Raw genomic sequence first — 27932 nt, 5'->3', positions numbered from 1 at the left:
TTGAGGGACCCAATTATCTTGTGTCTACCCTAGAGCTTAACACAGTGCTTGACACATAGAAAGTGCTCTGTGACCTCATCTGTAAAATGCGGATTGAGACTGTGAGCCCCAAGTGGGACAGGGACCGCGTCCAACCTGTATCTACCCCAGAGTTTAGAATAGTACTTAGCACCTAGTAAACACTTAACAAATACCATAATTATTGTTGTTATTATTTTTGCAATATAAAAATAGACACATTTCCTGCCCACTATGAGGTTCAAGGTGAGTTTTCTGCTGTGTCAGGGAAGGGACTCGCTCACCCCACACACTCATCCTCCCCGCCCACAGGGTGAAAGCAATACCTATGCTGCTTTCTTAATCATCTCTTCCCTTTGGCTTTTCAGAGGAGTCCCTGAAGCTGCACAGCGGGCCACCCAGGAACGCCTACATGGAGCAGAGTTTCCAGGGCCTGAACCCCGTTTTGAACATCCCCATCAACCCGGCCCAGGTGGAGCAGGCCCGAAGGAACGCCGCTTCCACGGGCCCCAAGCTGGAAGGCTGGGTGGACTCTTTGGTCAGCGGCGTCTGGACCGCGGTGGACATCTGTGCCGCTGGCCCCACCTCCTGCCCAGTCATGCAGGCCTGCAGTCAGACCGCGTGGAGCTCCCTCAGCCCGGACCCCAAGTCCGAGCTCGGGCCCGTCAAACCTGATGGTCGTTTGAGGTAGCATCAGCAACTCCTGGCCACAGCGTAAGTTTTAAAAGGGAATTTCCTCTTGAGGGCAGGGGAGTCTTCCCTTCGGGGGAAGAGAGGTTCCGAGGCTCCTTTCCTCACACCTGAAATCAGATTGGTAAAGGAACACGTAAGAAACACAGGCAAAGACTGGCATCGCTTTGTCTTCAGCGGGAGTTTGATTTGCCCTGTGCGGCATCCAGCCTCTTTCCCTTCCTCAGATTGCTCTCCAAGAGCAGTTTAGATGTCTCTCCATCTCCTCAGATGGTGAAACGGGGCAATCAGCTCCACCTCAGGTCTGACTTCCAGGCAGACTAGCTGAAGAGGCACCCTCCCTCTCTCTCCCATTACTTCAGAAAGGTGAATTGTCTCCTTCTCTAAGTGACTTAGTGTTATTCTTGATAAAGTACTAGAATTGGATTTTTAAAAGATGACTTTGTTGGCCTGGAATTTACTCATCAGGCATTTCAAAATCTACTCTGAGAAATCATCATGGTACCCATTTTGACAGCTCACCCAGGGAAGTGGCAAATTCGCGGTGTGCTTCTGAGGAGAAACCATGTGTTTTTCCACCCTGCTGTCAATGTTTCCATCTAATGAAAAATGTGGTCACTTATAGAGGGAGAGACTCTGACCCTCTCTGCTCTATTGGGCGTCTGAGGAGGTGATCATCACAGTCAGAGGATGGGGGATGTTGGGAGAATCCCCCATTGTACCTGGAGGCCTGAGGAGCTAGGGAGTCAGTGAAAGTACTGTGCTCAATAAGAGCTCAGCCACTGATTGATCCATTGAAAGGAACCAAGTCCCTTGAATAAACCTGGAGCAAGAGCAATGCCAGACACCTGCCAGGGTTATTAGGGACCACCAAATCCCAAAGCCAGGGATGTTTTAAACTCTGCAAATAGCACAGTCAGCACTGATGTGCACAGATACACATGTGGACCCGCAGTCTATTGGAAACATTTCCAATCATTTTTTTTTTAAATGTCTATTTTCATACATGATAAGATCAACCAGAACGTTTTAGAGCAGCATGAGGTTGTGGTTTGGGGTGGTTTTTGATCTTTATAGCTCAAATCACCATAACCCTTAAAGGGGCCTGAAGGATTCCGCTGATATCAGTCCCACCCAGTTCACTAAGCTAGGGACAGGTCTACAGTGGACCTGTCCGGCTCTCTTCAGGGTGAGGGTTGGGAGGTTTTGCCCTGAAAGGACTCTTCCTCCCCTTGAAACGAATGTCACTCCAACAAGATTTAATTCCCTTTTAAAACTTGCACACCTGGTTGCAAAGTGACCTGAACAGACATCCGAATTTTTGGTCTATTTTTCTCTCTACAGTGTTGGTTTAAAGCTACTGCAATTTGCTTTGGACTTGAACTAGCAATGTCAGCTGTGCTGGCATCATGGCAGAGCATTAAATGTTGTATGAAAGAAAGGAGGCATAGAAGGAACACTTTAGATATTTATTATTTATAAGTTTTAGTCAATGACTAATTAGTAGGTGCTGTTTTTGCAGCTTGATGGTTATGTTATCTTACTAACAAAAGCTGCCTTTATTCAGAAAAGGCTCCCCGCTCCCTCCCCTGCCCCCAACTTCTTTTCGTTCTACATTCTTGATTTGTGACTGTCATTGGCACAGTAGCATTAGAAACTTGAAGTGACTATGTTCACACCAACAGGTTAATGTCTTTCAAACCTTCGTTTTTCCTCAAAGCCGGCACTTTTTGAAAACAAATCATCGCTTATACGAAGCATTCCTCCCTCAACATCAAAAGTCAGGGGAGGACTCCCCCAGCTAGCTCCGCACTCCGCACCCTCCATATCTAGGGGATTAAGACTTTCTGCTGCACTAATGCCTGACAGAAAAATCCCTTCTGATCTCATTGAGCTTACAATCTCTACGGGTCCACAAAAGAAAGTCAGAAAATCCACCCTTTGCTGTCCTAAAGCCATTAGGTCAGTCTGCTGATGACTTCACATTATGAAATCTCACCCCTAGAGCCTGGATAGGAAGGGAACTTACTAAGGAAAGGGTATCTTCTTTTGTGTGCCATCCTAAGTGTTAGGCTCTTTAAACAGAGATGAATAGCCAATACCCCAAGAGAGACTGGCAACAAAGCAGGCAATTTCAGATCATTTTGATTGTTTCTGGCTCAGTGGTCAGAAATCACATGTTACTTAGATACCTTAAGTTTTGATAGCAAAATTAATTGGATGGGAGGTGCAGCTATAACCCTGTACATAAACTCTAACCTTAGCTTCCAGGCATAAGTATTGTTAGCAATCAAATCACAAGGGGGGATACATTTAACTTTCTGAAAGTGAAAGCAAAATAAGGAAGCTCTTTTTTTTTTTGAAACACCTGAGTCAACTGGGTTTGTATGTTTTCAATAGCATTAATTTTTCTCAAATTATTTTTGACTTTGGGTAAATATGAGTTGATAATGGTCAGAAGCAGCCTCGCACACAAAGACACTGAACCTGCATTTATCATTGTTATGTCTACTTTTTTCCATTCTATAGTACCGACCTTAAAATAATAATAATACTAATGATGGCATTTATTAAGCACTTACTATGTGCAAAGCACTGTACTAAGCAATGAGTTTGTCCCGAGAAATGCAGGGACAATTTACCCCCAAGTTTGTTCCTCGGAACAAAACCCAGAAAACAAAGTACACTGAGTGTTACCCAGGATCTTTTACACTGGGGAGCAGAGAATAACCTGGCAATTGTTCTGTTCTGTGGAAAAGACCATTTCAAAATCTAAACGCAGTTGAGGTGAAACCAAAGGTTGGTTTGATTTTTCTAAATGACAGGGTCAAAAATGATTTACAAAGCATACCAGCAGCTGCTAATTTCATCACTTCTGATGCAAGCTAGCTGAAAGAGCCAGCAGTGACCATGTGTTTTACTATAGAAGAAAACAGCCTCTAAAAATGAAGTTGCTTGTGTGTGGTGGCTTGCTTTGAAATCCCCATTTCCCATCTGCTCTCTTCCTCCTAGTGTCAGTCCCCAACCTCCAATCAGTCATAAGTGAAATACCCCGACCACAGAAGACCTCTCACCTGTAGTAGTTTTTGTTTGTTTGTTTGTTTAATACAGCTAAACCCCAGCCTGGTAATAAGCCTATCTGGCTAGTCCACCCTCCCAGAGAGAAAGAAGACAAGTGATTTCATGCATCAGTTTAGCTTATGAACCCCAGCTGCCTGGAAATATCACTCTGGGCAGAGAATCATTCCATTTCAAAATGTATTTCAGATCACTGATTTTAGCATTAGTATTAAAGTTGGATGGCTTTGTGTGTGGAGAACAACCAGCAGCTCTGGAAAGGGAATGGATTTAAGCTGCTCAAGGAGATGCCCAAGGAGAGCTCCATTTTGTGTATGTTTGTCTCACGAGCCAGAGATCATGTTACTGCTTTGGGAGATGCAAACAGCTCTTATTGCATGCTGCTACTTTGTTCCCTGGCCTTAGCGTGGTTTAGGGGAACAACTAGCTACTGGCAGATGGGAGCTATAGGGCTGACTCCCTTCCCTATTTTCTTTTTTTATGGTAATTGTTAAGCTCTTACTATGTGCCAGGACTGCACTAAGCACTGGGGTAGACACAAGCTAATTAAGTTGGACACAGTCCATGTCCCACAAGGGGCTCACAGTGTTAATCCTCATTTTACAGATTAGGTAACTGAGGCACCAAAAAGTTAAGTACAGGAGATAAATGGCAGAGATGGGATTAGGACTCCCAGCCTGCACTCCTTCCACTAGGCCATGCTGCTTCCCTTTCCTCTTCCCCTACCCCCTCCCATTTCTCTATCCTCTCTCTTCCAGTTGCACTCCCTGGAATCTCCCTTAAAGGAAAATAGAGCAAAAAAGTTGAGATTCAACCTAATAGTGCAATGAGGCCAAAGGAGGAGGGGAAAGAAAAGTCAAGGGAAGGACAAAACTTGGAAGAAGGAGGAACCGTAAGGTGGATTTGGGTTTCCTAGTCACAAAATTTTAAGAGCCCTCCAGTTCATTCCCATGCCTCAAGCAGGAATTCCCTGACATTGCCCCACTGCTGATGGATTGTAGGGTTCAAGATTAAAAGAAAAAAATCTCCAGTATTGTTCTAATTCAGCAGGGCTTGGGGACAGCATTTGTTTGAGACCTTTTCCTAGGCTGACTGGCTCTCTGGGTTGGTTTGGATGGAGACCTTAGTGTGAGAAAATGAATTCACTGCTATGGGCACTGCCTGGCCCCTGTGGCCTGCATCCCACATCATCCCCTCTGGTTGGGCTCAAGAGGAAAGTGAAAGTTGTTTCAAACAAGATCACAAACTTTGGATGTTTTGTATCGACAGGAAAAAAAGAGACTTGCTTTAGGCTCTTTCAAAACTTTGCAGTGGTAAGTGCTTAGCATGGTGCTCCGTACACAGGAAGCACTCAATAAATTTGATTGATAGTATTACTAAATGCCCTGCCCAGACTATGTCTTTCTCCTGGGTTTCTGCGAGTGACCCACAAATATTAACTAGGTCACAGGACCACCCAGATCCTCCTTCAAGCTGGGTTTCAGTCAGTTCTAAAGCAAATGGATGAATACCAGCTCTGAAAGCTACTGCCTTTAAGCTGTTCTGAAATCTCAAATCATTATTATTGACTTCACTTTGTGGAACTGTATTATTAACACAGATGACTCCCCATCCCCTTTAACGGGAAGGAAGTCCGTATCCTCCAATGTAAATTGCAGGTGCTTGTTTTTTCTATGTTCACCGAAAGTCAAGAAATGTGGAACAGAAAGTGAACTGTCAACTCACCATTTTTAGTTAAAAAGAAGCTCTTCACTAGTCCAGGGATCTCGGACTTTAACCTTCAGCATGTCATAGTGTTCATCATTTACATTTGGCTGAGCAAGTAGCACTTCACAGATCCCACGCGAAGATTGGGGGTGGGGGTAATAAGCTGCCTGAATGGATTCTTCAGTTGTGACTCCAGACCAAAAGTGGCAATCTTTTGTTCCTGGTATATAACTGAAGCTGTAATGTAAGATGAAAAATATCCACAGCCTCGCAAAAAGCAAAGGAATCATTTCTTTTCTTTTGCTGAAGACAATTTGACATGCTGCCCCACTAGAGAAACTGCTGCTTCTATAAGGGAGGGATGAATGCATTAAGAATGGCGTGTTTGCTAACTCTGACCGGGCACCTTACAGTAGTTTGCTGTTGGATTTGTTAAAGTATTTATGAATTTAAATGATCATCTTTTCCCTTTCCGACAGGTGAGAGCAGCTTTAGGGGATGGCTTAAGGGTATTTTAATAGCTAAATGGGGAACATTAGGAAAGAGTGAAAAAACAAGCAACTCACCCAGGCTTCCAGTGTTCACATCCCTTCCTCCTCTTCTATGTGTACCAGGTAAGGATATTACCAGTGGGGAGGCAGTCTAGGAGATCTGGAACCTTAAGGTCCATTTTTCTACATCACTGAGCATCTTCTGAAAGAAAGAAAACCAAACGAGAAACTAGACTTATGTCCTGTGCCAGTCCCAAGTGTAAATGCTAGTTTGGGACTGTACAGGAATTCAAGCTTCTGGCAAAAATGTTTGTGAGTCAGTGTCAAGGAACCATTAGAAATTGTTTCTCCAAATTAAGCTTGGGTGGATTTCCACCATTACCTCTCTGCAGCAGGTGAATTGAGAATCCAAAGCATGAGATTTGCGCTGTATTACTAAACATTGCTGCCTGTTTTGGAAAGGAGATCCAAGCCTAGCTGCGTAAGGCCTCTGCCAGCAAGCAGTCCCCATCCCCCCTTCAGGGTCCTGTATTGGGACCAGAAAGCTCACAGGACTATTTGGAAATTTTCCGCTGTGTGTTGCCATTTTCTTTTCGAAAGCTTCAGAGGCCCTCTGATGACTTAGCTAGGGAACCTGTGCAGGAAACAGATTGAGATTAAAGGAGAAAGGGAAGAGTTCAAAGGGGATACAGATGGCACAGCTTTGCCAGGTTGCTGAGATCGGGGGCAGCCTGCCACAAAATGCATTCTACAGAGGAGGTTATACCCGATGCTGGGAGGGGCAATGGCACTGTCAGCCTGCTTTCAGTTCTGTGCTCGCCGTTTGCCTTCCAACTCCTGATGAGTGGGGACACTTGGGGGTGTCCCGAGAGGCACCCCCTTTCTCCAGACCCAGTTGGCTCTTAGCACAGGCTCTTCCTCTTTCATTCTGCCTCAGTTACTTTTGCCCATGAGTTCTATCACAGGTGCTACCTCACTGTGTCTGCTTAGAAGTTTACCTTGGGGAAAAGAAAAGGAGGAGAAACCGCCTTGAGCTGAATGTACAATCTATGCAAAGTCTCTCTCTGTGTCACTATCCTTTGGTTAAAACATTTCAAAGTATTATATAGCAAACCTTGCCAAACAGCAGCAAGATACTGTACAGGTTCCTCTGATGACAGAGTACCCATTTTTGGCGCCGTTCAGTGCGCTGCACTTGTATATTCTATCGAGTTGTCTTTGGTTCTGTTATAACTAAGTTCCAGGACTGAGGAGACTGGTCTTCTCTGTCCAGGCCAAGCCTCTTTGATGTCACTGGGAATAGTTTGCCTGATGACATCTACTGCATTCCACAGAGGTTTATCTTGAATTTTCCCTGTAGCCTCTAAGCTCGTTGCGGGCTGGGAACGTATTGACCAACTCTGTTGTATTGTACTCTCCCAAGTGCTTAGTAAAGTGCTCTGCACACAGTAAGCGCTCACTAAATATCATTGATTGATTGAAATCTCCATTGGCTGATGGAATGACTGGAGATTGGGGTGGGTAGGGGAGGTTGAAAGATATTCTATTCAGTTTCCATCTCAACCCTCCCCAGCACAACACACCTCCCTCAGAGCCTGGCATTCCCCAGATTGCTCCATTAAAAAAGCCTTACTTTCTTCCTTTTCAATATGTGGCCTTAAAAACCATATTCAAAAGCTGGGTGCCTGTCTCATCCTCCAGATTATCTTCAACCCTCATAAAAGGCGCCTTGAGGTTTCTGCTATACCTCCTAACTGGGGAGCTGTCAATTTCTACTTTGCAAATATAAGTGAAATTGCTTACAAATGCAGTCTTTAAGGAAAATGACCTTATGTTATTCCTGGGGGCAAAATGAAGTCTTGGATGCTTTTTCCAACCATAGTCAGCCACTTCCAAAGTACTCCTACAACACATCATAGCTGAAATGGAATGACTTAATTACCTATAAAGTGCTAACATCAGACTTTTTCTTCCCCCCTTAAAGACATGATAACTTTATGTTCTTCACTCGAGGGCAGACCAAAAGCTCTTTTACCATTTCTCCTTTATGCCCTTGTGTCATATCATTGGCTTGAAAATGGCAGCAATTTGAGGCACTCAATATTCCCAGTTGGTCAGTGGTATTCTTAGAAGAGGGTCCTCTCCCACCATCCATCCATCTGATCCTCTCTCACGACGCTGATGTTGATATGTGACCCAAAGACAGCAAAAGTGTTTTCATTAGGAACAAACATTGAATTTGAAATCAAAATGATTCTTTCTAGATCTTCCTGTCCTTTTGTTGTTGTTGGTTTTTTTTTGGTTTGATTTTTGTTTATGACTTCATCATTAAGTTATTGCCGTGCCCCCATTTTTCAGAGACAGGTGGTGATATAGTTTTAAAAAATGCCTATTTTGTTATAGATCATAATATGCATAAAACTGTACAGAAATATTTTGTAATCTATTGATTTTAAAAAAGAACATGTAAATAAATACAGTAAAGTTTAAAAAAAGAATTCAAATGGCACACACTGAAAGATGTAGATATTTTGCTATTTATTTAAAGGACTATTTTATGACATTGAAATATCTTCAATTGACCCGTAATCCGTTCAAAAATCTCTAAACGCTTTTTCTTGTAGTAGAATGTGATTCTCAGCAATTATTGCACTACTCATTTTTGCACCCTTTGGTCTATTGTTTAGCAAAAAAAAAAAAAAAATTGTGCCTTAGCTGTATTTTTTGTCTAGGGAGTTTGTTTCTGTCTGACAAAGCAAGATTTTTTGCAGAAAACAGTGGATGTATTAAATACTGTATCATACCAAAAACACTGCGGGTGTATATAAATGCTTTCTGTCATACTGTGTTCTCAGATGCAGAATTTTCAAATAAAAAAAGCTGTCTTTATGTATAATTGTAAGTGTGCTTTAATACTCTCCACACCAACTCAACATTGAAGTAGGGAATCTCAATACAGAACAATGGGGTTTGGGGTCTTTACAGCAGGGCTCTTGAAATTACTAACTCCTGGCCAATTCCACTTTTCCTTCTTCCTCCCATCTGTAACTTAAGATCCTTGAAGGTATGGATCCTGTCTACTAGTACAATGGTACTCCCCCGAGACACTCAGTACAGTGCTCTGCATTCAAGAAGTGCTCAACAAATACTGTTGATTGGGACCAGCCCCACAGCACTGACTTTAACAGTCCAACTGTTTCCAGGCCCATATGCCAGGAACGAGTCATTTTTAGGGACAAGACTTTACCCCATCCTCACTCCCCTCTCCTAGCCAATAGCCTGTCAACTGTGAGTTCTTATGTGGTCCATCAATGGCAGGTCCAGTTTATTTAATCTTCCCTAAGCACCAGGTTAGAGGATTCTGAGTTTTCTAAGCAGGGACACTGGGAGGTGAAGCTAGAAGAGAGAACACTAGACTAGGAAGCAAAAACCAAGTTGGTCAGTTTCTTACTATGTGAGAGTGAATTTAGTCCAGCCATTTACAGTCTTTTAGACTGTGAGCCCACTGTTGGGTAGGGACTGTCTCTATATGTTGCCAACTTATACTTCCCAAGCACTTAGTACAGTGCTCTGCACACAGTAAGCGCTCAATAAATACGATTGATTGATTGACTTACCTTCTCTGTCATTGAAATGGCACCTGTGGGTTATTTCACCTCCTTCCAAGCACATCTCTTCTTAGGTACCTCTACCTTCCTAAGAGGTCCCCATCTGTACTTCCTGCACAGATGGTAAGCACGGCAACTCACACTCCAGAACCCTGAAACTCCCTCTAGACTGTTTGGAACACAATTACTACATGAGAAGTCATTTCTATATCTAATGCAGCAAAAGGCACAGACCTACCAAAGACACTACTTGATAGCAGGATGATAAATCTTGCTCCTCACCTGCTCCTTTCTGGTGTCTTTTCCCCGACTCTCTGTCCAGGGTCATGCAGAATAGGAATCTGTGGCTCTGACGAATGTCCAGTTGGGTGGAGGCTCCCTGTCTCTCTGCCCCCAGGCATTTTCCTATGACTTTCAGATGGCCAATTGCCCCAGCACAGTTGTGGATGCTTTTCTGCACAAATCAAACATGAATTCACTGAAGAGAGAATGGTCATGTTCTGCAAAAACATCATTTTCAGCTGATGCCCGAAGGGAGGAGAGGTCTCAAAAGCTTAGTCCAATGACTGGCAGCCAATTCCAGGCAGATGGTGAGCTGTTTTATTAGGACCCATGCTGGGGATATGGACTGTGATCTGTAGAAAAATGGAGGGGGGTTTGGGGAAACTTTTTCTCAGGATTCTAGGATGTCCAAGGGCACCCGAGATTTCAAAATCACATTTAAGCATCAGGTTGGAGGGCACGGAGTTCATGGCCAAATTCCTCCTTTTATACAAAATCCTAAACTGAAAGATCCTGCTAGCCCCCTGGGGGGAATCTCACTGGGTGGCTGGGTCTCGGAATTAGTCCATCTGCCAGTAACAGAATGCAAAATTGTCAGACACCCCTCTGGGAGAGACCAAGCACTTAATTCATTTAAAGCATCTTCCACCTCTACACACTGACAAAATTATGGACAATGTCGCCATCAAGACAATTGAACACGCTCCCCTCCAGCATTCCATCTCCTCTTTCAATAGTTCCCTGTTGTTTATTAGCAGATTGTCCACTAAAGAGTACCACCTTGACCATGACAGTCTCCTAAAGGTCTGTGCTTTAGAGTCAGGTAACATGCCCCATTACACAGTCATTCTAAAGGGAATAAGTCTTACAGTAGCTGAAACTCCATTTATGTTTCTCACCTGACCATTTACTGGGCTTTTTTTTTTTAAATAGTATTTTTTAAGTGCTTACTATGAGTCCTAGGCTACAGACAAGGTAATCAGGTTCAGGTTGGACACGGTCCATGTCCCACATGGGGTTAACGGCCGAAAGCCCCATTTTACAGATGAGGTAACTGGCTTTAAGAAGTTTACTGACCAACCCAAGGTCAGACAGAAGAAAAGTGGTAATTCCGAAATTAGAACTCAGGTCCTCTGACTTCCAGCCCTGTGCTCTTTCCACTAGGTCAGCAGTTTTTCCTTTTAGCTCATTCAAGTAATTTTGAAAACCATATTGATGATTCAAAATTGGGATTTTTCTGGGAAGATTTGAGACTCCTCAAGGAATGCCTTAACTTCCTTCATGCTGACACTCCTCTACCTTGCTCCACACAGCAAAGTCCAACTACATATATGGCCTATGTAAAGTCATAGCTAGATCTGGACTCTGGAAATTGCTTTTCAGTTTGGCTGCTCTGAAAATTCCATTAAAATTCTGAGACAACATCATTTTACCGTAGCTGACCATATCAGAATGAGGGGTCCCATCATAAATCAATTTTCCATCTCCAACGGGGTAAAGCAGGGAGACAAAATGGGCCTGATCTTTGCTAAATTTATTCTACATAAATATGATGGGAGATAATAATAATAATCATTGTTAAGTGCTTTGTTAAGTGCTTACTAAGCACCAAGTGCTATACTTGGAAGCAAGAGAAGCAGTGTAGCTTAATGGAAAGAGCACCGGCTTGGAAGTCAGAGGTCATGGGTTCTAATCCCTGCTCCACTACTTGTCTGCTCTGTGATCTTGGGCAAGTCACTTAACTACTCTGTGCCTCAGTGACCTCATCTGTCAAATGGGGTTGAAGACTTGAGCCCCACTTGGGACAACCTGATTGCCTTGTATCTACCCCAGTGCTTAGAACAGTGTTTGGCACATAGTAAGTGCTTAACAAATGCCAACATTATTATTATTATTATTATTATTATTATACTAAGCACTGGGGTAGATTCAAGGTAATCAAGTTAAACACAGTCCCTGTCCCCCATGAGGCTCATAGTCTTAATCCCAATTTTGCAGATGAGGTAATTGAGGCACAGAGTAGTAAAGTCACTTACCTATGGTCACACAAGTGGCAGAGTCAGGATTAGAACCCAGGTCCTTCTGACTCTCAAGGCCATGCTCTATCCACTAGACCATACTGAAACCAAACAGCTGGAAGACATTTCAGAATATAATAATAATAATAATGGCATCTATTAAGCACTTACTATGTGCAAAGCACTGTTCTAAGCGCTGGGGAGGTTACAAGGTGATCAGGTTGTCCCACGTGGGGCTCACAGTCTTAATCTCCATTTTACAGATGAGGGAACTGAGGCACAGAGAAGTTAAGTGACTTGCCCAAAGTCACACAGCTGACAATTTGTGGAGCTGGAATTTGAACCCATGACCTCTGACTCCAAAACCCGGGCTCTTTCCACTGAGCCATGCTGCTTCTCTGGTGTTATGAGCTAACAGTAAGTTTAAAGAAAACTGGCCTGCACTAGTTTAGCTATAAAAACAATGAAAAATCCAGACTGGTGACACAGAGCTGAAGGCTACTATCAATCAATCAATCGTATTTATTGAGCACTTACTGTGTGCAGAGCACTGTACTAAGCGCTTGGGAAGTACAAGTTGGCAACATATAGAGACGGCCCCTACCCCACAGTGGGCTCACAGTCTAGAGGGGGGAGACAGAGAACAAAACATATTAACAAAATAAAATAAAAGAGAAGCATTTACCTAGGCAGAGCACTATCTACAGAGCAATGAAAGACGAGGAACAAAATATCCAATCAAAAAGACCAGCACATCGTTTGGGAGACTATTAGAGCATGGCAGCAGTGAGACAATAAATTCCAGACCCAGTTAGTCTACAGTGCTGTAGTGCTATCCCACCTTGTCTCTAGCTATAAGGCCTGTAGCTAGACCAATTCTCTCGGGCCATTTTCATAATCAAGGTTGTCCCACGTGGGACTGACTCACAGTCTTAATCCCCATTTTACAGATGAGAGAACTGAGGCACAGAGAAGTTAAGTGGCTTGCCCTAAGTCACACAGCTGACAGGTGGCAGAGCCAGGATTAGAACCCATGACCTCTGACTCCCAAACCCGGGCTCTTTCCACTGAGCCATATTGCTTCTCTAAATCAGGATCACAACAAAGTCCCAGAATTAAGTCAATTCTCCTTAGCATTAAAGATATGCTAACTGCCACTATTCCTTTTTCAACTATAATCCATTTATCTGGCAAAGTCCTCCACGATGAGCAATTAAGCTACCGCAGTATCTTGCTACTTCATCCACTAACCAAATGTTTTAAATTACACTAATCACCAATCTAGCAACAAGGGGGTGGAGGAGGGGAAGAAGGAGGTGGGACATTTCTGTGAACTCATCTTCAACCCCTCCCCAAGCTGCCTCTCTGTCTTCCTCCACCGACATCATTCATTCATTCATTCAATCATATTTATTGAGTGCTTACTGTGTGCAGAGCACTGTACTAAGCGCTTGGGAGGTACAAGTCGGCAACATATAGAGATAGTCCCTACCCAACAACGGGCTCACAGTCTAGAAGGGGGAGACAGACAACAAAACAAAACATGTAGACAGGAGATGGGCCTTCCACTCTTCCAGAAGTCTCCACCCTCCAGCTCCTCTCTCCCTCTGTAGAGGTGGTGACCACAGGGAATGAGGAGGAAGGGAGGGAGGGGGTTGTGTAATTTTGGTTTTTGTCAAGGGCTTACTATGTATCAAACACTGTTCTAAGCTTTGGGTTAGGTACCAATTAGGTTGAACACAGTTACTCTTCCACATGGGGCTCACAGGCTAAGTTGGAAGGAGGAGGATTCAATCCCCATTTTACAGATGAGGGAACTGAGGCATAGAGAAGTGATTTGCCCAGGTTCGCCCTTTAGGCAAGTGGCAGAGTCAGGATTAGAACCCAGGTCTTCTGACTCCAGGCCTGTGCTCTTTCCACTAGGCCACGCTGCTTCTCTTATGGAGGAAAATGCCTGGGCAAGCACCACCTCTCCTGAGGAGCCCCGAGACCAACTTGAGTCTGGTGCTTTGTCCTGCGTCCTCTCTGTCCAGGGCAGGAGCAGCGGGCACAACCTGCTTGGAGGAGCTGAGACGTGGCATTGTGAGACATGTGGGTGAGGTGGCGGTATGATGGGCATGACTCTCTTCCTCCCTGAGGTGCTGAGATGCTATGATGGAGACAAGGAAGGATAAACATTATGATTGAACTTGGTCTCCACGCCCCACTATAATTTTACTGTGTCAGAAGATTGGCAAAACTTCCAATCAATCAGGTCCTGTCTGCAGGAAGCAATCAGAGAGTGGGGCTTATGACTGGGTCATAAATCGACCCCTTTAACTGCCTGGACAACAATCAGATAAGGAACCTAGGGATGCCTTTAATCCAATCAGTCTACTTTAAGCAATCATCATCAATCGTATTTATTGAGCGCTTACTATGTGCAGAGCACTGCACTAAGCGCTTGGGTAGTACAAATTGGCAACGTATAGAGACAGTCCCTACCCAACAGTGGGCTCACAGTCTATCATGCACCCTTACCAAACCACTGCATTTCATTCATTCTTTCATTCAATCATATTTATTGAGCTCTTACTGTGTGCAGAGCACTACACTAAGTGCTTGGGAAGTACAAGTTGGCAACATATAGAGACGGTCCCTACCCAAAAGCGGGCTCACAGGCTAGAAGGGTGAGACAAACAACAAAACAAAACATATTAACAAAATAAAATAAATAGAATAAATATGTACAAGTAAACTAGAGTAATAAATATGTACAAACATGTATACATAGTGACTTGAATATAAATAGCACACCCCTCTAAATGTTTATCACAACCAAAAATTTGGTAACCCAGTTTTCTGGATCTGCATATGCTAGGTATCTAAGCATGGGGACTTTCCCTTTTTCAGAGCAGTAGTTGCCCAAAATCAATCAATTAATCAATGGTATTCATAATAAGGAGAATAAGAATGGCATGTATTAAGCGGTTACTATGTGCCGAGCACTGTTATAAGCACTTGGGAGGTTACAAGGTGATCAGGTTGTCCCACGTGGGGCTCAAAGTCCTAATATCCATATTACAGATGAGGTAACTCATTTGATGGAGCATGTAAGGAGAATCTGTGGCAACAACATCAATCAGTCAATCAGTGGTATTTATTGAGCGCTTACTATGTGCCGAGCACTGTTATAAGTGCTTGGGAGGTTACAAGGTGATCAGGTTGTCCCGTGTGGGGCTCACAGTCCTAATATCCATTTTGCAGATGAGCTAACTCATTTGATGGAGCATGTAAGGAGAATCTGTGGCAACAGCATCAGTCAATCAATGGTATTTATTGAACGCTTACTATTTGCAGAGCACTGTACTAAGCTCTTGGGTGGGTAAAATACAACAGAATTAACAGACACTCTCCCAGGCCGTAAAGGTACCCAAACCTCTGCTGCAGGGTAAACAAAGTGGGAAACCAAAAGCCAAGGGGACAGAGCAAATGTTTTAAGGATTCCTTAAGAATTCAGTAAAACAAAGCATCAGAAAATGCTGCATCCCACCCGAAAAATGGGAGCCAACTGCCCAAAAGACCCCAGTATGGTGTGCTGAAATCAAGAAAGAAGCTGCTCCTTTTGGGCAGAAGTTTCCACAGGATTGTGAGACACATGAGAAAGAAGCAAATTCAGTGACGGCTCTGCAAGCAACAAATGCATAAGTGCTAATTACAGAGCTTTGCACACAGTAAGCGCTCAATAAATGTGATTGAATGAATGAATGTCAGCACGGGACAGGCTTTGTGTGTTCACAGTGTGGTAGGGATTGTGTTCTTTTCAGTCCTAGGCTCACCCATAGGTGAATACCCCATCCATGGCAAATATATATGGTTTTTTCCTTGGAGGAATCCTTGATACAAAGCACTGGGCTGCAGACTCTGAAGTCCTCATGACCCAGCTGTTCTGACTCAGTGCAAGCGCTTAGAACAGTGCTTTGCACACAGTAAGTGATCAATAAATATGACTGAATGAAAGGACTCACTTGCACATCCAGATTGGAGCATGGACATTGCATGCTCACTTTAGATCACAGTGTTTGCTGGGTCTTATACAGCAGATGTTGTAAATGTTGTACATACGTAAATGAGAAACAGCATGGCTTAGTGTATACACAGCACAGGCCTGGGAATAAGAAGGTCATGGGTTCTAATCCCAGCTCTACCACTTGTCTGCTGTGAGGCCTTGGGCAAGTCACTTCACTTCTCTGTGCCTCAGCTACCTCATCTGTAAAATGGGAATTGAGATTGTGAACCCTGCGTGGGACATGGACCGTGCCCAACCCGATTTGCTTGTATCCCCTTCTAGACTGTGATCCCGTTGTTGAGTAGGGACTGTCTCTATATGTTGCCAAATTGTACTTTCCAAGCGTTTAGTACAGTGCTCTGCACACAGTAAGTGCTCAATAAATATGATTGATTGAATGAATTAATCCACCCCAGCGCTTAATACCCAGTGCTTAGAACAGTGCTTTGCACATAGTAAGCGCTTAATAAATGCCATCATTATTATTATTATGATTACAATGCCTGGCATACAGTAAGCACTTAATAAATATCATAATTAATTGAGAAGCAGCATGGCATAGTGGATACCGCTCTGCACACAGTAAGCGCTCAATAAATACGATTGAATGAATGAATGAGTGAATGAATGATACAGCATAGACCTGGGAATCAGAAGGTTGTAGGCTCTAATCCTGGCTCTGCCACTTGTCTGCTATGTGACCTTGGGCAAGTCACTTCATTTCTCTGGGCCTCAGTTACCTCATCTGCGCTTAGAGCAGTGCTTTGCACATAGTAACCGCTTAATAAATGCCATTATTATTATTATTATTATTAAAATGGGGGTTAAGACTGTGAGCCCCATATGGGAGAGGGACTGTGTCCAACCCGATTTGTGTGTACCCAGCCCAGCACTTAGAGCAGTGCTTGACACATACTAAGGGCTTAACAAATACTATTATTATTATTATTATTATTATTAAATCTGATAGGCTACTGCTCTCTCCATGATCAGAGCCCTCCTGAAATCAAGCAATCGATGGTATTTATTGAGTGCTTACTGCTTACAGTGCTTACTGCATTCTACTATGCCCTAGGGAGAGCACATTAAAGTAGATGCAATCCCAGCCCTCAAGGACCTTACATATAATCAACTGCACAGTTATTCTGATTACTGTATTTGTATCTGTCTTCCCCTTCACCCCCATTAGAGCACCTTATTGGAAGGGAGGGCCTCATACTTCCATCATATTTTCCCAAATGTTTAGAACAGTGCTTTGCTTCCAGTGCATTGCTCAGTAAATACTATGACCACTGCTGTTGCTCCTTTAACATCACACTTCCTCCCTCTGCTCCTCTTTATCCCCTTCCCCTCTCTCCCCCACACAAATTCTGTCATGATTGCTTAGATGGAAGAAAAAGCAAAAACTGAGGTCAGCGGCTTGATGTCATGGATTTCCGCAAAAACAATATGTTAAGTTTAGCTATACCTGACTTTCCACACCCCACTTACAACCTGCTTCACTATTAATAATAATTATGGTATTTGTTAAACACTTACTAGGTTCCAGGCACTGCACCAAGCGCTGGGGTTGGTACTCTGCCAATTGTCAGCTGTGTGACTTTGGGCAAGTCACTTTACTTCTCTGTGCCTCAGTTACCTCATCTGTAAAATGGGGATTAAGACTGTGAGCCCCCCGTGGGACAACCTGATCACCTTGTAACCTCCCCAGAGCTTAGAACAGTGCTTTGCACATGGTAAGTGCTTAATTTAATGCCATCATTATTATTATTTCAAGCAAGTTGCGTGGGGCACGGTCCCTGTCCCTTGTGGGCTCACAGTCTCAATTCCCATTTTCTAGATGAGGTAACTGAGGCACAGAGAAGTGAAGTGACTTGCCCAAGATCACAGAGCAGACAAGTGGCAGAGCCGGAATTAGAACCCATGACCTCCTGACACCCGGGCCAGTTCTCTATCCACTATGCCATGCTGTTCTTAGTGCTGCTTCTCAACAGTCCCAAAAGTGGAATCAAATACAGAGTAACATGTCATGAAGTCCCATTTAACAGTACAGTACTCTGCACAGAGTAGGTGCTGAAAAATCCTATTCGTTGTTGCAATACCTACAATTGTTTCTAGGGGAAATAATAATAATAATAATAATAATAATAATAATAATAATAATAATGGTATTTGTTAAGCTCTTACTATGTGCAAAGCACTGTGTGACTGTGTGAGTTGATGGGTGGAACACATTTTAGATGATTAAAGACTCATCTATCTAGGCAATCAATCAATCAATGGCATAGTTTGAGCTCTTACTATATGCAGAACATTGTACTAAGCGCTTGGGAGGGTATGATATAACAGAGTGAGCATACACATTCCCTGCCCATAACGAATTTACAGTCTAGAGGAAGAAATTAGAGGGTTTTTTTTTTTCAGGATTTTGACATTCAAACACTCCCTAGGCTTACAGTCCATCCATCTGCTGTCCATTCTTACCTCACAAGGTTTCCTCCTTCTTGCCCTTTTTCTGTCCTTTGCCTTACTTTCCTAAGACCTTCACTCTGGCCTGGGAATGATTTTTAATCAATGGTATTTATTAATGCTTACTGCATGCAGAGCACTGCACTAAGCACTTAGGAGAGTACAACAGAGAAGGTACACAATCCCTGCCCACAAGGAGCTTACAGTCTAGTGGGGGAGACAGACATAAAAATAAATTACAGATAGGTGCATAAGTACTGTGGGGCTGAGAGGGGTGAATATGAATATCAAGTGCTTAAGGGAACAGATCTAAATGCACAGGAGACTTTGTTCTGAATTGGTGATTGTTCTAATTTCATCAAAATCGAAGGTTGAACGAATTTCCATCTTCCAATTTAACTTGCTTTTTCTAGACACGGCAGCAGCGTGGGCACCTTTAGGAGAACAGTCATTTTCCTGGCAGCCAAATGACATCCTAATCCCCTTTGAAAGGACTGAAATAATAGTCGCTGAATGAGATCGCTATTTTGGTAACTCCTCCCTCCTCTTTCCTTCCCTTCCCCCACCCTCAGAAGTCTTATCTGAAAATCTGATAACGTTTTGCACAATGCATTGAATCTCAGCAGGTAACCTGAGCGGGTGAGACTCACTCCAGTTCCCAGGTGGCTTACCAGGAAGCCAAAGCAGGAGTGTCTGAACCAGTCTGTTCAAGTATTAGTGACCCTGTTCCATTGGATTCAACAGCTTTGTGGCAATCAATCCTATTTGAGAGCTAACTGTGCACAAAGCACTGTATCAAAGTGTCCTAATCCCAGTTCTGCCACTTGTCTGCTGTGTGACTTTAGGCAAGTCACCTTACTTCTCCATGCCTCAGTTAACTCATCAGTAAAATGGGGGATTAAGACTGTAAACCCCAAGGGAACATGGACTGTGTCCAACATGATTATCCCGCATCTACTCCAGTGCTTAGTCCAGTGTCTGGCATATAGTAAGCATTTAACAAATACAATCACACACACAAACACACACACTCTCTCTCTAAGCATTTAGGGGAGTAAGCTTGCCAAGGGGCTCAACCTAATTTTGGGTGTTGTGTGACCCAGAAAATAACTATAGGAGGAATTGCCATTATGTCTTTGTGCAATGTATCCTTGTCAGGGTGGATCATCTCAGCCTTCTATACCTTTAATAAACTTGAATCCCCCAGGCCAGAGAGCTGAAGCTTAGCCTCTTTCAGGGTTCTCAGTTGCATTGTCCAAATTGAGTGTCTTTCCCCTGAAGCCACCTAGCTTTTCTTTGTTTCTCAGCTCAGTAAAAACACTGCTTTCTTTCACTCGGGGAAATTGCTGTAGCTTTAAGGAATTTCAGGGTGTAGCTACTACAGGTCATTCGATGGGACTGAGTGAACTCAAGCAGGCGTGACCATTATATCAGGGTCCTATGAGGACCCTCAAAACAACTCCAGTGACCTCTGGTTTGACAGTCAGAAATTCCCTAATTTAAGGAAAGAGTCTAAACTAATGCCCAGGTACTGTTCTCGAACGCAGGGACCAACTCTGAAACACCCTGAGTCCGGTAGCAGCAGAGTAGTACATCAAATATCAGTGCTTTACCAAAATGGATCTCATTAGTAGTAGCTGCAGTGGTAACTATCTTCACATTACTAAAGTGTTTGGCCCCAAATGTGGAGCAGCAGTATTTAAGAAGATGGATGGAGCAGAACTACCCACACTCAGTCTATTAAAGGCATTTTCCCCAGACTGTAATTATATTCAATAACTCAGAATCCCCAGCTTTCCAGAGTGATAATGCCTCTGAAACTAGCTTCATCACCCGAAAAGAATTATGACTCTTTCTGTAATTAAGGAAAGTAGTTGCAAGTAATTCTGCTGAGATGCTATGTTTACAATGTCAAGTTGATACAATTTGGCAAATACTGGGTCACCATAGAGCAAACCCTTATTTTCCAAATAAAAGTGATAGCCTCGAGATCTTTATTTAGTCCATCAATTTTTTTCTTCTATTTACTTCTTTTCTCTGAGGTTTTCCAATTCACCAGTTCTCTACTTTTTCCCGTTGATTAGCAGGGATTTAAGAATCTTGTGTAGGATCCAAGACTTGGTAAAAACAAGAGTTGGTCATTTTGCTCTGGAGAAAAATATCTGAGAAGTGTTTCAAAATGATAGCCAGCTATTGCACATATCAGTAGGTAAGCAGTAGCCCTGGCTGGCTATTGTTCATTTGCTCTGAACGTCTAAGACCAAGTCTATATAAAGTGAATAAAGTTGGTGCTAATCTAAGAAGGGTTAATATTTCCCCCAGTTGGTTTAATTTGAAAGCACACCCATTTGGTAACAACACTAATGAACAGTTAACTAATGCTTTTTGTTCTATAAGCAGAAGAGACAAACAAAAGCCTGCAACCAAGTGCTAAACAATTCACCTGCTTGGAGACAGGGGGTTAGAGTAGGAAGCTGCATGGCTTAGTGGAAAGAGCACTAATAAATCAATGAATCAATGGCATTTATTCAGCACTTACTGTTGTACAGCACTGTACTAAGCTCCTGGGAAAGTACAGTACAATAGTTTTGAAAGACATGATCCCTGTCCACAGGGAGTAAACAGTCCTACAGAGGGAAATAGACAGTAAATTACAGATAGGTGAAATGGTAAGAGTATAAGGATATGTAGAGTCTACTGGGGGAGACTGACATTACTATTTCCCTTAGCTGTAATTTATTTTAGAGTATAAGGACATGTACATAAGTGTTGTGGGGATGGGGTATCAAAATGCTTAGAACAGTGCTTTGCACATAGTAAGCACTTAATAAATGCCATTATTATTATACATAGCCAAATGCAAAGGCAAAGCAGAGAGGAGAGCATGGAAGGGAAATGAGGGAGAAGATGTGATCTTAGGATCGTTTTTCTGAAGAAAAAAAAATTTAGTCCCAGTTTCTCCACTTCTCAAAAACCTCCACTGGTTACCCATGCACCTCCACATCAAACAGAAACTCCTACTATTGGCTTTAATGCACTCAATCAGCTCTCTCCCTCTTACCTTAACTCACTTATCTACCACTATGTCCCAAACCACACACACCACTCCATCACTCTCTCTCACTCACTCAATTGTATTTATTGAGCACTTACTGTGTGCACAGCACTGTACTAAGTGCTTGGGAAGTACAAGTTGGCAACATATAGAGACGGTCCCTGCCCTACAATGGGATCACAGTCTAGAAGGGGGAGACAGACAACAAAACAAAGCATGTAGACAAGTGTCAAAATCATCAGAATAAATAGAATTATAGCTATTTAAATAGAATTACTCAGCCCCACAGCACTTTTGTACAAATCCTTATACTCTACTATTTCCTTATATTCTACTTTCCTTATACTCTACTATTTCTCTACTTTCTGTACCTTGATCTCATCTATCTTGCTGTGGACCCCTTGTCCATATCCTCCCTTGGCCTGCAATTTCCTCCTCCTTAATATCTGACAGACCACCGCTCTCCCCACCTTCAAAACCCTCTTAAAAATATCACACCTCCTCCGAGAAACCTTCTATGACTAAGCCCTCAATTTCCCTATTCTCCCACCCCCCGGGTCATCTTTGTACAGATATTAAAATAAATTATAGGTAGGGAGAAGCAACAGAGTTCAAAGCTGTGTACCTACGTGTTCCTGAGGGTTGGGAAGGGGGCTCTACAGTGCTTAGGTAATGCTGAAGTAATTGGAGGGATGAAATAGGAGATGTGATTTTAGAAGAACTTAGAAGATGGGGAGAGCAGTGGTCTGTCAGATGTGAAATAAATCAATCAGTGGTATTTATTGGGCACTTACTGGGTGTGAAGCACTCTGCTAAGTTCTTGGTAGAGTATAACAGAGTTGGTAGACATGTTCCCTGCCCAAAGGAATTTACAGTCTAGAGTGGAGCTTACATTCATTCACTCATTCATTCAATCGTATTTATTGAGCGCTTACTGTGTGCAGAGCACTGTACTAAGCGCTTGGGAAGTACAAGTTGGCAACATATAGAGATGGTCCCTACCCAACAGTGGGCTCACAGTCTAGAAGGGGGAGACAGACAACAAAAAAAAACATATTAACAAAATAAAATAAATAGAATAAATATGTACAAATAAAATAGAGTAATAAATACGTACAAACATATATACATATATACAGGTGCTGTGGGGAGGGGAAGGAGGTAAGGCTGGGGGGCTGGGGAGGGGGAAGAGGGGGAGAGGAAGGAGGGGGCTCAGTCTGGGAAGGCCTCCTGGAGGAGGTGAGCTCTCAGTACAGTGAAAGGGGAGGAAGTTCCAGCCATTCATTCATTCAATTGTATTTATTGAGCGCTTACTGTGTGCAGAGCACTGTACTAAGCACTTGGGAAGTACAATTTAGCAACAGATAGAAACAATCCCTACCCAACAACAGACAGAAGGGCAGATGTACAAGAGGTCAGTGACAAGAGAGATAAAAATGAAGCATAGTGAGTAGGTTGGCTTGAGAGGAGTGATGTGGGTGAGCTGAGGTGAATGGAAAGAGAAAGATAAATAATGGGGAGAGGACTGATTGGAGTGTTTTGAAGCCAATAGTAAGGAGTTTCTGCTTGATCTTCTAGACTGTAAGCTCACCATGGGCAGGGAACGATCTCTGCCCACAGGGAACTTACAGACTAAAGGGGGAGACAGACATTTAAAATAGTAGAAATATTAGGGGAAATATAGGGGAAATAGTAGAGTATAAGGAAAGTAAAGTACAAGGAAATAGTAGAGTATAAGGATTTCTACATGTACTGTGGGGCTGAGTAATTTTATTTATATAGCTATAATTCTATTTATTCTGACTATTTTGACACCTGTCTACATGTTTTCTTTTGTTGTCTGTCTCCCCCTTCTAGACTGTGAGCCCATTGTTGGGTAGGGACCGTCTCTATATGTTGCCAACTTGTACTTACCAAGTGCTTAGTACAGTGCTCTGCACACAGTAAGCGCTCAATTGAGTGAGAGTGAACATATCTACCAACTCTGTTACATTGTACTCTCCCAAGTGCTTAGTATAGTGCTCTGCACACAGTAAGTGCTCGATAAATATGATTATTGATCGACTGATTGGAGAGAGGAATGAGCAACCCTTGGGGAAACACGGAGAAACATGTCTAAAATCAATGTTTCGGAAAAATGATTCCGGCAACTGAGTGGAGTATGGATTGAAAAGTGAAGATGTTGGAGATGGGGAGGTCTGGGAGGAGGTTGTTTCAGTAATAATAATAATAATTATAATGATAGCATTTATTAAGCGCTTACTATGTGCAAAGCACTGTTCTAAGTGCTGGAGAGGTTACAAGGTGATCAGGTTATCCCACATGGGGCTCACAATCTTCATCCCCATTTTACAGATGAGGTAGCTGAGGCCCAGAGAAGTGAAGTGACTTGCCCGAAGTCACACAGCTGATAATTGGTGGAGCCAGGATTTGAACCCATGACCTCTGACTCCAAAGCTCGGGCTCTTTCCATTGAACCACGCTGCTTCGGTAGTCAGGTCAGGGTATGACAAGTGCTTGGACCAGCCTGGTGGCAGTTTGGATGGAGAGGAAAGGGCAGATCTGGAGATGTTGGGAAGGAAGAACAAGATCTGGTGACAGCTTGAATATGGAGGTTGAAAGAGAGAGGGGAATCAAGGATAATATCCAGGTTGTGGGCTTGACAGATGGGGTGGATGATGATGTTGCCAACAGTGATGTGAAATCTAGGAGGAGAAGGACTTGGGAAGGGAAGATGAGGAGATTAGTTTTGGACATGTGGAGCTTGGGGTAATGGTGGGACATCCAGGTAGAGGTTTTCCTGGAGGTAATAATAATAATAATAATAATAATGATAGCATTTATTAAGCGCTTACTATGTGCAAAGCACTGTTCTAAGCGCTGGGAAGGTTACAAGTTAATCAGGTTGTCCCACGGGGGGCTCACAGTCTTCATCCCCATTTTACAGATGAGGTAACTGAGGCCCAGAGAAGTTAAGTGACTTGCCCAAAGTCACACAGCTGACAATTGGCAGAGCCGGGATGTAGGAGGGGATGTGTGACTGCAGAGAAGGAGAGAGGGTGGATCTAGGATTTAAGCACTTTTACTATATGTCAGGGACGGTACTAAGCGCTGAGGTACATATAACTTTGGACATAGTCCATGTCCCAGGTGGAACTCATAATCTTAATCCCCATTTTATAGATAACTGTCACAGAGAAGTTAAGTGACCTGCCCAAGGTCACACAGGAGACACGGATTAGAACCCAGGTCCTCTAATTCCCAGGCCCATGCTCTTTCCACTATACCACAATGCTTCTGAAATGGGGTAAACGTTAAAAGATGGACAAAAGACACAGTGAAGCAAAACAGAACTTGAGATGACACCTGTGAGCCCACTGTTGGACAGGGACTGTCTCTATATGTTGCTAACTTGTACTTCCCAAGCGCTTAGTACAGTGCTCTGCACACAGTAAGCGCTCAATAAATACGATTGATTGATTGATTGGTAGGCAACAGAAGATGACAGACCAAGCCCTAGAAGTGACCAATTAAAAATGAAATCTCTGAAAAGCAGATACTGTCCTAAATGGTGCATTAGCAGTTTGTCAATGTGTCTGTTGCTACCAATTATCTGGCAAATATATACATCATCCGTACACATAATGACTGTCAAAATGGCCCCGCAAATATAGTCCTAATAATAAATTTGGTGGCTTGTTTTGAGTAGTAAGTATGAAATTAATGCCATATTTACCATGCAGAGTATTTCATTCCCATTTAATTAGTTGTGGAATATTTCTTCTGGATGAAAAACCAGAAATTTCCCATTATTTCCCTTGAGAATGTAGAGATATATCATTAAAACGGGCCACTTTAATGTCCTTCCCTAATTATGCTGGGTAATTCTACATGCTACGAGAAAGCAGTACAGTCTATAACCAGAGTTCATAATTTTACCAATTATCTTTGCTAAAAATACACTTGGGTGTCTGTCTGGGAATGAACTGAAGCCCAGTCCCTGTTCTCCCTGCCTTTCATGCCGTGTGCACATCGTCGTCTTATCAGTCAGAGGTATTTACTGAGCACTTATTGAGGGCAGAGCACTGTACTAAGCGCTTGGGAAAGTATAATGCAACAGAATTGGTAGATATGTTCCTTTCCCACAATGAGCATACATCTGGCTGCCCAGTGGTCAGTGTCCAGATGTTGGCTCTAGTGTGAATATGCCGGTTGGACCCCGACCCTTTAAGAGACGTCAGAGAACACTCACTAGCACTCATTCATTCATTCGAACTTACTGAATGCTTGCTTTGTGCAAAGCCCTGTCGTAAGCGTTTGGGAGAGTACAATACAACAATAAACGGACACATTCCCTGCCCAGAATGAGCTTACTAGCTCTGAGACTCCAGTAATTTTTATGGCATTTATTAAGTGCTTACTATGTGCAGAGCACTGTTCTAAGCGCTGGGGGGATACAAGGTGATCTGATTGTCCCACGTGGGGCTCACAATCTTAACCCCCATTTTACAGGTGAGGTAACTGAGGCTCAGAGAAGTTAAGTGACTTGCCCAAGGTCACACAGCAGACATGTGGCAGAGCTGGGATACGAACCCATAACCACTGACTCCCAAGCCCGGGCTCTTCCCACTGAGCCACGCTGCTTCTCTAGCCCTTTCAAATCTTTAATATCCCCTCTTGTCCTCTAGAGATTGCCTCTGCCAACACTGCATTATATTCTTTGCTAGTAACTATGGCAGCTACAAGCTATTATATCTTCATTGCTCCTAGACTAACCTCTCTGATCACCTGCACTGTTGCTGGTAATAATAGCGCAAAACACCCATGAGAACAGAGGGGACCTTCCCTAATGAGGAGTGGGGTGAAAGGGTTGCAGAATATTTCCCAGGTTGGTATTCAGTGCTCTGCAGAAAATGTTCTTGGTCTAAATGGTTCTCTGAGGCCTGTACAGGAGCAAAGCAGCAGCAGCAACTGCTGGCTACTATTCAGTAATTGGGAGTCAGTCAATATAGTAGATATGAGAAACCTCCTAGAAGAAGGACCCAGCAAACTAGAAATATTCCAGTTTTCAGACCGCTTCACTGGAATTCTGAGTGACTCAGCTTAGATTTGAGTTCCCAAGCAAAGACTCTCTATTTTTGCCTTGGATTAGTTCTGAATGTCTTAAAATTCACCAAGGTGAAGGACAGGGCTGCTGTAGAAGAACTTTACTTCTGCTCTAAACTAGCCTTCAATCACTCCTACTATTGGGCATGAAATGATGTCTTTAGTCCTGGGTTTATTTTTCTTTTCAGAAGAGACGGATTAAGAAAGACACACAGCACCTCAAACCTGATTTTGAGACAAGCAGCATGGCCTACTTGATAGAGCACAGTCCTGGGTGTCAGAAGGACTTGCGTTCTAATCCTGACTCCACCACTTGTCTGCTGTGTGACCTTGGGCAAGTTGCTTCATTTCTCTGGGCCTCAATTTCCCCACTTGCAAAATGGGGATTAAGACTGTGAGGCTCATGTGGGACAGGGACTGTGTCCATACTGACTATCTTGAATCTCTATCCTAGTGCTTTCCCCTCTCAGGGTGGCACCTGGAGAGTTTCCTGTACTCTACCGGTTTTGGCTATGGGAGGGACAGTCAAGCAGAGGTCTACCCATTCCATTTCTAGCTTGGGCAGTGGTTAGCAAGTAAATGGAAGGCAATCTGCTACAAGTCAAAACTCACTCGTGCTGGGCAGCAGCGGCACGGGAGCAAGTCGAGGGAGGAGATTCGAGCTTACTGTGCGGAAAGTGGCAGTGGTAAATGATTTTTGTATTTTTACCAAGAAAACTCTATGGATGCATTACCAGAACAATTGCAGATGGAGAGTGGGGCGTTCTGGAAGAGATATGTCCTTGGTGTTGCTATGGCTTGGAAACAACCTGACAGCATAAGACAAGACAGTGCCTGGCACATAGTAAGAGCTTAACAAATACCATAAAATAAAATCAGTTCAAAGGTGAGTTAGAAATGTCAATTAGCATTCCTGCCTTCTTGTGGAGTGTTTCAGGCTGTAAGAGTCTGCTAGATTATGTCTCTCTCTTGCTCTCTTTCTCTCTCTCTCTCTCTCTCTCTCATAGACACACATACACAATGCTCCTGTGGCCAATAAGAATCCAGTTTTCTGATTCTCTTCAATATGTCCCTCCTCCTTTTTCCATGAATGAAGATGTAGGGCAGAAACCACACTCCTCACAATGGCTCTTCCAGTAGTTGCGTTGATACCCTGTTCAATCCGGCAGTCCATCTATCAGTAGTATTTATTGAGCACTTACTCTATACTCATATGAACTCATACTGAGCACTTGGGCTCCTGCAGCAGGGTGCCCCTCCCTCCCTTTCTCCCTCTCCCCATTAGAAGGCCAAATGAATACCCTGAACGGTGCCGCCTCCTCCTCCTCCACCACAACATCTGGGGCCTTCTGCGTCCCCCTC

The 27932-nt window shown here is 43.3% G+C and overlaps 1 protein-coding gene and 1 non-coding gene across 2 annotated transcripts in view; both read left to right on the top strand.

Annotated features, from left to right (window-relative positions):
• XYLT1 (xylosyltransferase 1) overlaps window positions 1–2515 on the top strand; it is a 253247-nt gene extending 250732 nt beyond the window's left edge. Inside the window, exon 12 of the mRNA XM_038762807.1 lies at window positions 387–2515. Within this exon, the coding sequence (XP_038618735.1) occupies window positions 387–709 (323 nt within the window). The 3' untranslated portion in view covers window positions 710–2515. The remainder of the gene's footprint in view (window positions 1–386) is intronic.
• A 24515-nt stretch (window positions 2516–27030) lies between these two features.
• Window positions 27031–27172, top strand: LOC119943063. The gene has a single exon (XR_005455547.1). It is a non-coding gene; the product is annotated as a small nucleolar RNA SNORA7 (small nucleolar RNA).
• Window positions 27173–27932: the final 760 nt, after the last annotated feature.

The sequence above is a fragment of the Tachyglossus aculeatus genome, chromosome 21, assembly GCF_015852505.1.
Source record: "Tachyglossus aculeatus isolate mTacAcu1 chromosome 21, mTacAcu1.pri, whole genome shotgun sequence".
NCBI lineage: Eukaryota > Metazoa > Chordata > Mammalia > Monotremata > Tachyglossidae > Tachyglossus > Tachyglossus aculeatus.
This window is presented reverse-complemented; position numbering and strand designations above follow the sequence as displayed.